The sequence below is a fragment of the Phasianus colchicus genome, chromosome 9, assembly GCF_987193195.1.
Source record: "Phasianus colchicus chromosome 9, bPhaCol1.hap1.1, whole genome shotgun sequence".
In the NCBI taxonomy this organism is placed as follows: domain Eukaryota; kingdom Metazoa; phylum Chordata; class Aves; order Galliformes; family Phasianidae; genus Phasianus; species Phasianus colchicus.
The window spans coordinates 30,966,910-30,981,456 of record NC_143444.1 but is presented as its reverse complement, the minus strand read 5'-3'; the positions used below and the strand labels follow the sequence as shown (position 1 = coordinate 30,981,456).

General features: G+C 55.3%; 2 protein-coding genes across 3 annotated transcripts in view; both read right to left on the bottom strand.

Moving 5' to 3' along the window:
- DNAJC6 (DnaJ heat shock protein family (Hsp40) member C6) overlaps positions 1-990 on the bottom strand; it is a 39,610-nt gene extending 38,620 nt beyond the window's left edge. The window contains exon 1 of one of the 2 annotated variants that reach the window (XM_031603892.2): positions 820-990. In XM_031603892.2, the coding sequence (XP_031459752.2) occupies positions 820-844 (25 nt within the window). In that variant the 5' untranslated portion in view covers positions 845-990. The remainder of the gene's footprint in view (positions 1-819) is intronic. The other variant, XM_090146818.1, reaches the window with a different exon arrangement.
- Positions 991-2,187: 1,197 nt separating this feature from the next.
- AK4 (adenylate kinase 4) lies at positions 2,188-13,338 on the bottom strand. The gene is made up of 5 exons (XM_031603866.2): positions 12,767-13,338; positions 7,530-7,649; positions 5,819-5,991; positions 4,885-5,003; positions 2,188-4,266 (listed from the first exon to the last, which is right to left on the bottom strand). Exons 1-5 carry the CDS (start codon positions 12,909-12,911, stop codon positions 4,152-4,154), a joined length of 672 nt encoding a protein of 223 aa, XP_031459726.1. The 5' UTR covers positions 12,912-13,338; the 3' UTR covers positions 2,188-4,151.
- Between the last annotated feature and the right edge of the window lie 1,209 nt (positions 13,339-14,547).

The window sequence follows — 14,547 nt, the reverse complement described above, 5'->3', positions numbered from 1 at the left end:
GGCTGCCAGCGCTCCCGGGGCCGTCAGCTGTGTCACTGCTGTCTAAATATAGAGCAGCCGGGTCGTCTCCGCGCTGCCTGTGCCATGGGATCGCCGGGCACGGGGATCCGGGGTTGGTTTGCTCTCGCTCTGGGAAGGCTATGACTAAGGAATCTGCTGGGGAAGGGTTGGCAGAAGATGGAGGCCCTCGGCAGAGCAGGAGCTGATAGAAGCCTGGAGCTCGCAGACCCGGAGACCTGACCAAAACAACCCTCCTCCTCCTTCTCCTGCTGCTGCTGTTCTCCCCTCACCGATACCCAAACGAAGGCTGCAGCAATGCCGGCCACCAGAGCACTAGGAAAGCGGGGCTCTGCTCCCGCAGCAGGCTGCCTGCCCCCGGAGCGCGGAAACAAGTGGAACCCAAGCAAATCACCCTTTTATTTTCTCCCCGGGCTTCGCTAAGGGGAAAGCAGCGCTGCGTGACTTGGTGCTGAAGGTCAGCCCGGCGGCGGGGCCGGGCCCCACGCACCCCCGCGCACCCCGCTGCGGGGAACGGGCAGCGGAGCCGCTCTCCCAGCTCGGCTCCAGTTCTGATCTGTAACCCTAAAAATCGTTCCCTTTCCCTTGGGGGGACGACACCGCGCGCTGACGGCTCCCGCAGCGCCGAGCTGGGGTCGGGGTGCCCGGGGAGATGCCCGCGCGGGATGCGGGATGCGGGATGCGGGATGCTGCCGACCCCGCGGCTCCGCACAGCCCCGAGACCCGCTCAGCCCCGCGCCGGGTGGGGGGGATTCCCGCAGACCCCCCGGGCGCCGCCCCCGCCCCCCACGTTCTGCTCACCTGGGCCCCCGGCCGGCTCCATCATCCCCCCGCCCGGTGGGGCCCCCGCACGGACGGACGGACAGACGGGGCGGCGGCAGCGATCTGGGAGGGTGCAGGCAGAGGGTGCGGGCGGGCGGAACTCGGCTCCCAAAATGCGGCACGGAGCGGGATCCGGAGTCAGTGGCGGGCGGGAGCGAGTGGGAACTTCGTGCGTTTTCCTTTTCCCTCTTTTTTTTTTTTTTTTGGTGGTTGTTTTTTTCCCCCTGACTTTGTTATGTTCCTGGCTCGGCACCGAGCCGCACGCCAAACCCTGCGGAGCGGCTGCGTCGGTCACCGGTGCGATCCCAGTGAGGTTGTAGGAGCAATGCGCAGGGATTGGGGCCGCCGGGGAGGTGGGCAGCAGGTGATGCCGCACACACAGCTGCTGCCTGCCCCCAGCCTGGGCTGCCAACACACGCCAACGTAGAGAAAGGTGGGAATTGTAATGATTGTAGTGTTCTGAGGCTCAAAGAAACACCTAACAGCTCTCTGCTTGCAGATCTATGGGGATGCCCAGGCTGCTTTTCCCTCCATGGACCCACGGTTGAGAAAACAGAGCAATACATTATGGGGCAGTGTCACATCATGGGGTAGCGTCGCTTTATGGGACAGTGTCACCTACTGGACCCTGGAGTCCAGGGGAAACCAGGGCTGCTGGCTGGTAATTCAAAAGAACCAACCATCAGATCTGCAGTGATGAGCGGGGGCACCTCCAGCTTTTAATTCCCTCTGCCCAAACCCACGTGATGGATTACTGGGGGCACCGGAGCGAGCTGTGTGTGTTGCAGTGCCTCATGCTCTGCCTTGCTTCTGCTGGGGGAAGTTAAACAGGAAAACCAGAACCTCTCCATGCACAGTGAGGACAGGAGGGGAACATCCGGCTTCACCCACAGCATCTCAGAGCTGCCTGGGTTTGCTCTGTTCATTTTGGATTTTATCAAATGAAGATTGGATATTAGGGGATATCTCCTCTCCAAAGAGCGCTCAGCACTGCACAGCTGCCCAGGGGTGAGGGGTCCCTGGGGATGTTCAGAGCCATGGGGATGTGGCACTGAGGGATGTGAGCAGTGGGCATGGGGGGGTGGGCTGGGGAGCACAGATTGCTTTTCCAGCCTGAATGGTTCTGAAAGGAGTTGGCTCAAACAGCAGCTTCACATTCAAACCAAAAGCCTTACGGGGGAGATTTCCTCCAGTCTGAGTGTGGGTACTGTAGATCTTCTCCTTCCCTCCCACCCTCCTTGTGCCCACTGGTGCCAGTCTCCCACAGACAAACCCACGGGCAAACACAGGACCTGTTACTGCCTTGGTGTGGGGGAAGGCTCACAAACAGACACCACCAAGCTGGGGATAAGCAGGAGAAAAAATTTATTTACATCTTCCAAGCGGCAGAACAGCAATGGAGATTCCCCAGGAGAAAACTCAAGGAGCAAAACTCAGTGTCACATACTGGGATGTGGGCACCCGCTGCCCTTTGGTCCCTACAGTGCGGCTGAGGCTGCGGGAAGCGTGAGATTCACAGCACAGGGGCAGAGGAGAGCGAGGGCTGCACTGCCTGGTGGGACAACCCGGGGTTTGGTCCGCCAAAGTGCAAAGTACAACTCTTATGGAAAAACCTGTCCTGAGGGCTGGAGGGATGCGTGGCCACGAGGTTCTGCATCTATGGGAGAGCTCAGAGCCTCCGAAACAAGCGCTTACGTGCCAGAAATGCTACTGCAGGGGATTGTGATGGATTCTGGCTGTTATCAAGAGAAAGCGAGGGCAAAGCTGTTCCCAACTGAGCCAGTGACAAGCAGAGCTGCTGATGGCATTGAGGCGGCTCAGAGAAGTGCTCCCAGGGCAAAAGAAAGAAAAAAATCCTAAAAGAATATTTCCCTAAAAAGTTGGTCCACCCTGCCCTACTGCGGAGCTGCTCTCCAAGCAATAACACAGTGACATTTCAGCAACAGCAACTTGCCCAGGCTGCTCTAATTGATTGCACAGGTGGAGGGCAGTGACAGCTTCCCTGCAACCCTGCCTGTGGTCTGGCAGACTGCAGCAAGCAGCTCAGCAAAGCGTTCTCCAAAGCAGATGCTAAAATTCAGCTTTATTTTTTAAACTTTAAAAAATACACACCTTGCTTTCTTTTTTCTTTTTTTTTTCTTAAATATAGAGTCTATAAAATAAGGCAACTGGAGGAGACCAGGGGAGCGTCCCCATAGACCTGGTGGCTGTGCCCAGAGCTCCTGCATGCAGAGGTGGGAACAGCACCAGCATGGCCCTTATCTTGTTTGCAAACCAATTGCTGGGCAGCAGGAGCATGCTAATGCTGTTTCAGACAGATGCACGCTCACACACAACACTGCTGAAAGGAGTGTGGTCACTTTGACAGCCCTCATGGACATAAGGGACAGACAGCAGGACGGCACTGCCAGAGCCTGCAACCACTGCAGGTGAACCCCTCGCAGGAGGATCATCCTTGGGACAGCACCTTTCCAGTGGGACAAAGGCAGCAGAGAACAAGGAATGACTCTGTTTCTCACCAAAACACATTTAAAATCTTTGGGAGAAGCTATTGAAACAGGGCTGTTATCTCATGGCATGGAAAGCTACGGACAAAGTAAGCACAAACCAGAGCCTGCTCACCTTCCTGCTCCACATCACACCAGCTCATGACAAGTAAAACGTGTAGCAGCTTTTTCTACTGTTTTCTTCATCTCTCCTTATGGGAAAAGCACAAGTATGTATTCTACCTCCTGTGTTTCCCCTCTTCTACGTCTACTGTTACTGGAAATGTGATCCTGACATTTCTGAGCTCTAGTGTGAATATTTTCTGTGTTCCTCACCAATTCCCACCGGGCTGAAATCTTGCACTTTAGAGCTTTATTTCTCTAAGAAATAAATTTAATAGAAAATAATTTTTTTTTAAAAAGACAACAACAGAGAGACCTGTGCTAACCAGTACTGTAGGGCAATGGAATGGCACATTATAGGCTTAGAGGCTGGTGTTTCATACGGGAAGTGGCAGGGAGATCACGGCAGGTTGTGTAAACCTGAAAGAATCATGACCTAGGTTTGCATCACTGATCTGTGTGGTTGGATCACAGGCAGGAATATTTTCTAGCCTCAGAAGAAATAACACTTATTCTAGCAGACTTGACCTTATAAGCATAGATCTTTTCACCAGGATACTGGTTATAGCTGTGTTTCCACCGCTGTTATCCAGCACACCTGGGGATGGTACTGCATGATTGCCTAATTTGAGCACAGCTCCAGCACCGTGCAGAGTAACCAAGCAGTTATCACACCAACTCCTGGTCTCCAGCCCAAGCTGCTTAGTGCTCCTCTTCTGAGCGCAGGGGTGGGATCTTGTTGGACAGCAGAGCATACACGTATGGCCAGATCTTGTTGGTCTCTGTCCCCGAAAATGAGTGCAGGATACCCCTGCTCCTGAAGAGAGTCAAGCAGTTAGTGCCAAGAAGGTGAGGACAAGACATTTCTCAGCTCCAAAATAACAGTGTGGACTGCAGGGTCAGATCCTGAAGTGTGATCATCTACTTATAGCACACCCACCCCAGCTTACCCTGGGGCATCAGTGCAGCAGTGCACAGCTCAAAGGGGCAACAGCTCTGAGCTTTAGAGATATGCAGCTACTGAGATGCTTACAACAAAGCTTTTCCACATGTGTCTGTATGCAGGGGTCTAGAAGACACCTCTCATCTCCCCTCAGGTGTATACACTCATGATCTATGTGCTCTCTACCACCTCTACCCTTTCCTCTGCCCTGTTGCCAATTGCCCAGTACTTCATTTAAAAGCCAAGCCCAGGGGCCTTGGACTGTTTTTTTGCAAGGCAAACATACCACTCCAGACCTGCACAGCACAGGGGATTACTTAACAAACCCATTCATTGATGCTATTTGAAGCAGCACAGAAAGCTGCTACTGGTTTGGTGAGTGAAGTGAACCACCCTTTGCAGGGCACCACCTCCATGGTCCCAGGTGTGCTGCACAGCAATCTGCCCCCAGAATGCAGCAGGGCTGTGCCTTATTCACACGGTTGAACTCACTTGTATAACTCTATTACTGGCTTTGCAGCATCTTTGTACTTTCTGAGCCGGGCAGTGACGGCCTCAGGTTTATCATCCTCACGCTGGACCAGCGGCTCGCCCGTCACGTCATCAATGCCCTGCAGAAAGGCAAATGCTGTCAAAAGCATTTTCATTGAGCACTTAGCACAAACCTCATTTTCCAAAAGGCACTGTGCAGAACTCTGCAGGACAGCTTTCAAGGCCAAAGCCATCTGGTGCCCCAATATCCCTGGGTCTTCATAGCATTGTAGAATTGTTTGAGTTGGAAGAGACCTTTGAAGGCCATCTGTTCCCACTCCCCTGCAATGAATAGTGACACCCACAGCTCCACCAGGTGCTCAGAGTCCCGTCCTCTGACCTTGGGTGTCTGCAGGGATGGGACACCACTGTCTCTATAGGCATCCTGTGCCAATGCTCTACTGCTCTTATCATAAAAGAAAACAAGAAAAAACAAAACAAAACAACCTATTTCCTTCTATCCAATCTATACCTCCCCTCTTTAGTATGAAACCGTTTCCCCTTGTCCTATCACCACAGATCCCACTCAAGAGTGTGTCCCCTGCCTTCTTACATCCCTTGTTTAGATAGTGAATGACTGCTCTCAGCTCTCCCCCAGAGCCTTCTCTTCTCCAGCTGCACAGCCCCAGCAGTCAGCCTGTCCTCATAGGAAGGTGTTCCATCCCTGGAAGTATTTTCGTGGCCCTTCCAGAGGTCAATGTCTGTACTGAGGACTTCACATCTGGACACAGTGCTCCGGGTGAAGTCTCACCAGCACAGAGAAACAGGATCAGCTACCCCAATCTGCTGGCTATGCTGCTTTTGATGTGGTCTTACTACATAGGATTTTTCCACAGTGGTATTTGAAGCTTGTGCCAGCCCACTCACGCAGCAGAAGGGTGCTCCAAGCTCTTACATGCACATGAGGAGGGTTGAACTCCATGTTGTAGACCCGTCCGCTCGCCGGGTGGATCCATCGGGCGCTCAGGCGGTCCTTCAGCGTCTCGAAGGGGATGTGCAGGCTGATCACCAGGTCCAGCTCACAGATCTTGTCCAGTGCCTCAGCTTGTCCCAGTGTCCGTGGGAAACCTGTGGGCACGTACCACAGCACAGTAGGGTGAGTGGAAGAAAAGCGCACGGCTGCTTGCTGCAAAGGTGCTGCAAAGATAGCACAGCTCCTCGCTGCAGTGCACATGGTGCGAAAGAGCCATCCACCAGATGGCTGCTGCAGAAAATAGCTCCTCCAGCACCAGCTCCCAAAATACAACACACAGATCTCTTCAGGCTCGCGTTCTCCTGGGAAGCAGTGCCCAGCATGAGGACTTTCCCCACCTCTCCAGGCCACCACTAAGCTCAGCAAACACCTGCAGAGCCCCCAGGAGACATCCCAGGCCTTTCCCCAGTTGAGCATTATTAGTTGTAGACCTGCCAGGATGTCATCAGAGCTAATGAATTAGTCAGCATGAGAAAGAATACATGCAATCTGCTTTACCAAGTCAAGTTGGACTGTTCTTTGTGTCACTGAATGAACTGCATGAAATAAGCATGCTTCTTGTCAGGGGTCACCATGCAAAACAGGAGGCTCCCCACATCCATGCCCACCACCCATGGCCATGCTTTGCCCTGGAGGCAAACCTGGGTCTGAGTGAATACTGGGATGCAAACGCTCGTGAATGCAGAAACAGTAGACTTGTAATACAAAATGCTTGCTTGTACAGTGCTACTTGCTGTCATATTTGCTAATCACTGTGTTTCCAGTGAACTGAGTAGTGCTAGTATAATAGTAATGAAATGTAATAGTGGAGATTGAGTTTGGGGTGCTTTGCCCACCCACTTTCCTCATTTTGCAACTTATTAACTAGGAAACAACTGAAGGAACATTTCAAAGTAAGGAAAGGAGAGTATTAGTATAACAAGCTTTTTGAAAGTGCTTCACCAGATTGGCTGCCCCTCCCTATGTCGCATGGGCCTCTGCCCAAAAACCCAGGCAGCTGCATCCCACCAAATCCCACCATCCTTTCCCCTGCCCAAACCCCAGAGCTCTTCACAGCACTGCCATCAGAGCTGCCTGCTGCACACCTCCCACACACTTTGCTTGGAGCATTTCTCTATCCCAGGTGGATGTATGGCTTGGGATCACAGCTCGTTCAGATGCAGATGGAGCTGGGAAGAAGTTTTTCTTGGCCAGCCCCACTCTGCACGCTGGCCCCAGGGGCTCCTTTATGAAACACCTCTCTCCTTTCCCTTCCCCACACAATGATCTCAACTCCATGCACATGTGCTGTTTCTTAGGGCTCAGGGAAGCAACAGCCACAAACCAATTTCTCTCCTTGCTTTGCTGCCAGAACCAGCGAGGACCATTGACCCCAATTGATAGCACCCACACACAGTGAGGACCTTTTCTTATTTTTAGCTCTGCAGCTTCAAACTGATGGAGTCCCTCCTCAAGCTCTTGATTTACTACAAAAAATACCTGAGAGCACTGCTTCTGCAAGCAGTTTGGTGCCATCTGCCCTCCCATCTACTGCCAGCAGCACCAGGACAGGAACCTTCGGTCTTCTCAAACCCATTAGGTGCAAAGCAATGCTTTAAAGGTGGCTGGGTTTTGCCCACACAGATGCACTCACCATCAAGCAGCCAATGCTCTGCTCTTCGCTTCTCCAGCTCCGTCATCATCACACGTGTGATGACGTGGTCAGGCACCAGAAGGCCTCTCTCAAGGTACTGCTTTGCCAAGACGCCAACTTCTGTTCAAGTTAAAAAAAAAAAAAAGAAAGAAAGAAATTAAAACTGCATGACATTTCTGCATGAAACAATATTGCTCCCCCTCAAATTCTGCTTGCCCTCAGAGATCGCTCACCCTTTCGGCAGCACACTGGGGAACACAGAGCTCCTTTGGAGCTGGGGAATGCGTGGTGAGGGGTAACGTGAGCAGGGCCACCTGCATCAGATGTCACCGAGACACTGCATGGCTGCAGCTCTGCTCAGCAGCCAGCTGCCAGGCTCACCTCCTGCTCTGCACATTGCGTATAACAACACACCTTGCTACGTGCCCAATGTTACAGCTGCAGTCTACTGTGCCTCAGAGGAGCTTTCCATAAAGTTATGGGGACAAATGATGCTTTTGGGTAATGCTTGTAACATGACTGAGACAAACCGAGTTTGCCTCCTCCTGCTTTCACGCACGTCGTGAGACACTGCACCATCTTTTATAAATTATCTGAAGGGATGCACATTCCCAGTGTCACATGTAAAATGTGACAGTAAACAGGCATCATCAGAAAGCTCGTCTGACAACCCACGCCTCTGAGCATCTGTTATCACTGCTGAAAGGAGAACACAGCTTTCCATCCACAGGCTTTTAAGACTTCCGAGCCTCAACTCAGGATGCATTCAGGTACGAAAACCTGAGTGCATCCTCCTCCCAGAGCACCTAACAGCATCTGTCACCAAAATGGGACTTGCAGTCCATTTTTGCAAGTTTTCTACTTGGACAGCACATTTTATCCCTCTCAGTGCATGAGTCCTCTATCTGAACTACTAAGAGCCATGCTGCACCATCAGAGAAGGCTTCTGGGGCTTTGCACAGGTGGCTGAGCGTGGATGGAGGTGCAGCAGGACAAAGTTCCCTGCAGAATCCTTCCGTCAGTGGGACTGTCCTTAGCTGATCTCCCCCTCCAGGAAGGACCCACCACCCCCTTCTGTCTGAACCTGACAACATACAGTCTCAATATCCCTCACTGGTGGCTTTTGGAACAAAGCAGCTGAAAGATGCAAGCTGCCTGAAGGAAAAGGGGCTCTCCAGGCTCTGGTTTGCCAGACTACAGCAAGATGTAGAAGCTGGTCAAGCACCCGCACCAGAGCACAGGCTGAATTTCTGGCACGCAGAAAGGTTTGATGCAAGAAGCACAGCTCCCGGAGAGAGCCCATCTCATCTAGAGGACAGAGCCTGGAGCAGCCTGTGCAGCACAGCTCCGGGTGTGCGAGGCTGCAGGGAACCTCCCCGAAACAAACGTGTGTGGATGAAGCAGGGCACGCAGAGGCTGCCCTTTTGGCAACCTGCCCACAAAACGCTGAGTCACCAAGCTGCAGGAATGAGTCAGCAGGGGCATGATGGTGGTCCCCTCCCTCCGCTCCACAAACGTTCTGCAACCAATGCTGCTGAGCAGCTCGTAGCCTCCGTGCATCCCCAGGGCTGCAGAAAATACCTTGTTCAATGACAAGCTCTTTGTCACTGCCCATATGTCACCCTCCTGCTCGGGAAAGCACATGAAGATGAAAAGAATAAATTACGCCTTACGCAACCAGCACAGAGACCTGCTAGGGCATAAATATTATTGCATCCACCTACATTTTTTAATATTTATTCATGTGGCCTGCACATTGCCAGAAGACTTGAAGAGCTGTGGCTGGTTGAGGGAGCAGAGCTCAGGCTGTAGCTGCATGTCCTACTCCTGTCCCAAGGACCCTCAGGACCAGCTGCTGACAACAAACACTCCAACCCACAGCTGGGAAGTCTGGAAATGCATCTCGCACGTCCACCCAAGGCCATAGCTCTGCACCAAAATGCTGTAGTTTTTCCATGACTACAATACAAGCAGACAGCTCTCTGCTGATCCTGGTACAGGGAATGCTCCAGCATGCATAGGGGACACATCAGCAAGGGGGCAATGCACCACCATGGGAGTGCATGCACTGACACGGGGTCAACACATCAGCATAGGGTAGCAATGCTTTCAGACTGCTACTGGAGCCCCTCAGCCTCTCCATCCCTGCTCAGCCTCCTCCCAAGCTCTCAAGGCATCGCTCATACTGCAGAATGGGCAGATAGTTCCTACAAAGGATGCATGGAGCTACTCAGTCTTTGGCCCCCAGCACCTGGGATGTGCTGCATCACATCACCCCCGCAGCACAACCCTGCTGAGTTGCTTTTATCTCCAATTTTCTCAATCTATCCTATGCATTTCAGTGGTGAAACTGCCCCAGCCCTGAGCCAAGAGGCAGCAGGGTTTGGGCATGCCCACGCATGGATATCCCTGCAGATCCCGATCCCGCTGTGTGATGATCTGGGGTTCATCCTTCCCAAACAAGGGCCAAAATCCACACTACTATCACTTAATCCTGTTAAGCTAATGACCGCAGGTTTAACGCAGGACTTCAGCCCCTGCTGTAACCCTAGTTCATCTGTGCCTTCCAACTCTGTATCAGAGTGACATGGCCTTGTGACACCTCCTGCAAAGGCAGCAGCACCAGCTGGGAGCTGGAGAGGCTGCAGGGGCTCAAGGAGAGGCTGTTCTCAAGCACAGGGTACAGGAATTTGGCATGGAGCACAAAAGCTTTGCTGGCCAGCAGCCCCTGGCCGGACACTACAAAATAACCTTGGACTTTTGGTCCCTTGGAGCCACCTTTTGCATGATTTCTTACAGAGGCTCCAGCAGAGCAATCTGGAGCTAACGGAAGGGGAAGCTCCAAGTGGTTAATGCAGCACTGATCACAGTTATCTGTGCACCAAGCTATAACAACCCTGGCTGGCCAAGGCCAGATATTTCCTCTAATTTTCAGAGCTCCAGTGCTTCTCCCCAGCCCAGGGCTCTCACCCCATCCCTGAAGGCAGGACCCAGCTTTGGGGAGCTGGAGCCTGGCACAGCCACACATATGAGGACATCCACAAGCAGATGGCCCCTGAAACGACGGCTGCATCCCGAGCAGCACAGTGAGCAGGCGAGGGGACGGACCCAGGCATTGCCTGGAGCACAGAGTTTTACTGCAAATTAACTGAGTCCTGCTGGGACTCCAGGATGCTGCACAGACCAGAAATAAAGCCCTGAGCACTGAGGCTTGAACCAGATGAATAAAACAGTCACCATCCCCCGTCACGCCTTGCCTAGCACCAAAAGCTCTGTTTCTTCACCAATATCCACAAAAAGCACTTCTGTACAACAGGGCAGCCGCTAAGCAAGACACTGATTAACTGGCTTCCTATGAACCATGTCCTGCAGCAGCAAGCACAAAAACCACCTATGATCCTTGCTCTGAACCCCCCCAACAGTCCTTTAGGTGCTGTAATGCGGCTCCTCTGCCCTGAAGTGCAATGTCAGTGACACAGATGATAAACCCAGGGAGGGAATTTACTTCCATTTAGCTTCCTCCAGAGCTGGCACACGGCAACATGCTCATGTAACAGCTTGTCCAAAGCAAACAGCGGAAAAAAAGCAAATAGCTGCACCTTACTGAGAGCTGTGACCAGAGGCTATGTCAGAGGTGGCACCTGAAAGGACAATCAGCTCTGCCAAGTCGAGGCTGGTTCACTTCTGAGCAGTTTTATCCACGTTTCTCAGTGTTGTCTCCTTTGGGAACCCACGTTTACTTTGGAAGACTTTGTCTAACTCAGCTCACAGCTGCCTCCTCCTGCAGCATCCCCAGAGCTCTCCTACACAGAGAGCTGCAGGCAAAACCCAGGGAAGCCTGTGGGTGCACACGGCTCAGCACTGCACACCTGATGCCCACAGGAGCATTCTCCACCCACGGCCATACTTCCACACCTTGCAAATCCGCCTGCTTTGCCCTCAGGTGTTTTGCAGCCCAGCCAAAAGTTAGCCGGACTTTCAGAATTTTCAGTCTCTTTCCAAAGGAAATATTTTTGTGCTTTTTATTTATAGAAGGAAATCTGGGTCTTTTTAACTGCGTGACCAGAGGCAGGGTGGTGAGCAACGCCCCGCGGCGCACACAGCTCCCAGCATTCATTCACCCTCCCTTCTTGTCACACCTCTAAAAAGGGAAAGTGCGCCTATTTCCCCCCCTCCTGTTTTGCATGGATGCCACTCCATGGCTCTTCTGAGTCAGCTTCCTCCTGGGCAGGTCCCACGCACAGCAGCAGGGCACAGGAGCTGCTGCGAGCTGGTATTGCCCAACTCAGCCACCCCACTGGCTGCTGGCCCCTGAAGTTTGTGGGATCTGACAGTGCAGGCACAGCAAATGCCATCAGCTCTCCAAAAGGCTTAGAATGCGAAATACAGGATGGGCTGAGGCTTGCTGTCCCCCCACACTCCCTGATTGTGGAAGTAGCTTAATGAGCAAGAGCACACATGGGCACCCTGCAGCATTTCCCCAGCCCCCCTGCAGTGGATGGCACAGCTGCAGCACCCCGCTTCCCAGTGGGATCCTCATGAACACATGCATCCCTTGCACAACTTCAAGCATCTGCCTTCAGTCATACTGCAATGCTCCCATACCATGGCTTGGTTGGAAGGCACCTTAAAGATCACACAGGCTGTGTTTTCAGCCAGAGGGTGGTGAGGCACTGGAACAGGTTGCCCAAGGAGGCTGTGGATGCCCCATCCCTGCAGGCATTCAAGGCCAGGCTGCATGTGGCTCTGGGCAGCCTGGGCTGCTGGTTGGTGACCTGCACACAGCAGGGGGTTGGAACTGGATGAGCGTTGTGCTCCTTTGCAACCCAGGCCATTCTGTGATTCTATGATCATACAGTTCCAATACCAAATTTTGCTCTTGCCAAATCCAACAAACTCAATACTTTTGCGTGGGTTATTCCAGGGGTTGGACTCGATGATCCTCACGGGTCCCTTCTTTCAACTCGAGATACGTTAGGATTTTATTTGCACCGCTGCCTTCGCAGCTGCGCCCAGGGCTGGGACAGCCACCCCATCGTATCAGCCACCCCATAAACTCAAGATGCAGAAGGGAGACGATAAACGAAACCCGGCGACGCCACCGCCCGCAATCCAGAGGCGGCCCCGGCTCGGCGGCGGGGCGCGGGGACACCGCAGCTCAGCGGGACGGACAAAACCCGGACGGTTCCCCCGACCCCCTCCCGCCCCGTCGGTGCGCACCGACCCCCGGCACTCACCGCCGCCGCCGCGGAGGCTCTCCCGCAGGAATTGGCCGCTGGAGAGGTGCTGGAGCCCGAAGCTGCGGGCGATCCTCTCGCACACCGTCCCCTTCCCCGAGCCGGGGGGGCCCAACACCACCGCCCGCAGCACTTTGGAGGCCATGGCCGCCTACCGGAGCCGGGCGGGGGGTCCCTGCGGGGCGGCACGGCGCGTTACGCGGCGGCGGCGCGGAACCCCGGAGCGGGGAGAGCCCGCAGCTGTGGGGGGAGGAGGATGAGGAGAAGCCGCCGCGACGGGGGGCAGCGCCCCGACGGCACCCGCATCCCCCTCACAGCGGGGCGCGGAGGGGCTGCCGGCCGCAGCGTGCCGCTCCCCCCTCCCCGCACACGGTACACATCAGCACGGGGGGAGGGCGGGAGGGATGAAAGGAGCAGGAGGGGGGGCTTCTCCGCCTGCCCGCCCGCCCCCTCGGGCCGCGGCACCCTGGGATTCGTAGTCCGGCCGCCCGACGGGTCCCGCACCGATGGGCGGCGCGGGGGGGGGCGGAACGAGCGGGACCCCGCGCCGGTGGTACGGCCCGCCGGGCACAGTGCCCCCCCACCCGCACATACACGGGGCACCCACGCGTGCGTACGTCTGTGTACGTGCGCGTCCGTGTGTCTGTGTGTCCGTGTGTCCCCGCCCCGCCGCCCGCCCCCGCGCCGCTCCGGAAGCGGCCGTCACATGGCCGCGCGGCGCTGCCATCAACACGCCAAGATGGCGGCCCTCACGCCGCCCGCCCGCCCGTGCTGCGTCACGCCGCCCCCGGCCCCGCCGCGCGCCCGCAGGTGGGTCCGGCCCGGCCCCGCCGCCCGGCCCCGAGGGGGCAGCGCGGGGGAGGGGGGGACGCCCGTGCGGCGGGGCCGGGCGCGGCGCTCCCGCGTTGCGCACTGTTATTTTCCGAGCGGCGGTGTTTACGCGGGCGGGGCCTGCCGCGGGGCGCGGCCCGGCGAGGGGCCGGGGGGCTCCGAGGGGCTCCTGCCGTCCCGCCGCCCGCCCCGGGCTCGGGGAGCGCGCTGTGGGGAGCGGCGTCGAGGGAAAGTTGTGAGTTGCCGCGGCTCCTCGCAGCGTCGGGGCCGTGCGGTCGCTGCCTTCTAACTGCCGTTCTCTGCCCTCAGGTTTCCTCGCGGTTTTGGCGAAGTCGGGACGCGGAGCGCTTTGGTTCCGTCCCAGCGCATCGCAGCGGCCTCAGGTAGCGACCCGCGTGTGGGGAGGGCGGTGTGAGCCCACCGGGCTGTGCTGGGGTGCCGCGGGACCCCCAGGGCTGCCAGAGGGGCCGGCCTGCAGGGCTGTCAGCAGGGAAAGGTGAAACGGGGCTGGGAACGAGCGCCTTTGAAAGCGTAGAGAGACGTGAAGCACTGGAAGAAAATCCGTGGATGGAGACGTGTGCTGGGCTGTGAGCTCCGAGCTCGTCAGGTTGTTGTTTCGAAAGAAGGGAGGGCCCTTTAGATAATGACAGGGAGCTTAGCAGTGTGTTTGTGCACACCTGTTTGCTTCCAGCCTGTGTACGTGCAGCCTGACTGAGGCAATGTGGAGATCGGTGCGTGCTGTGGACCGGCTTTCTGTTGGAATGAGGGTGAGCTCCTCTCTGGAGAAAATGGCATCAGCAGTGAGTGTTGGTGCAATTGGGGTGGGATGGTCTTTGTGCCGGGGTGCTGCCGTGCTTCCTTCACACAGCATAACAGCAGCTGCTGGAGCATGGGATGAAATCTTGGAGCTGATCAACAGCAGTTCTTCTCCGGTCGCTTTGGCCTCTGAA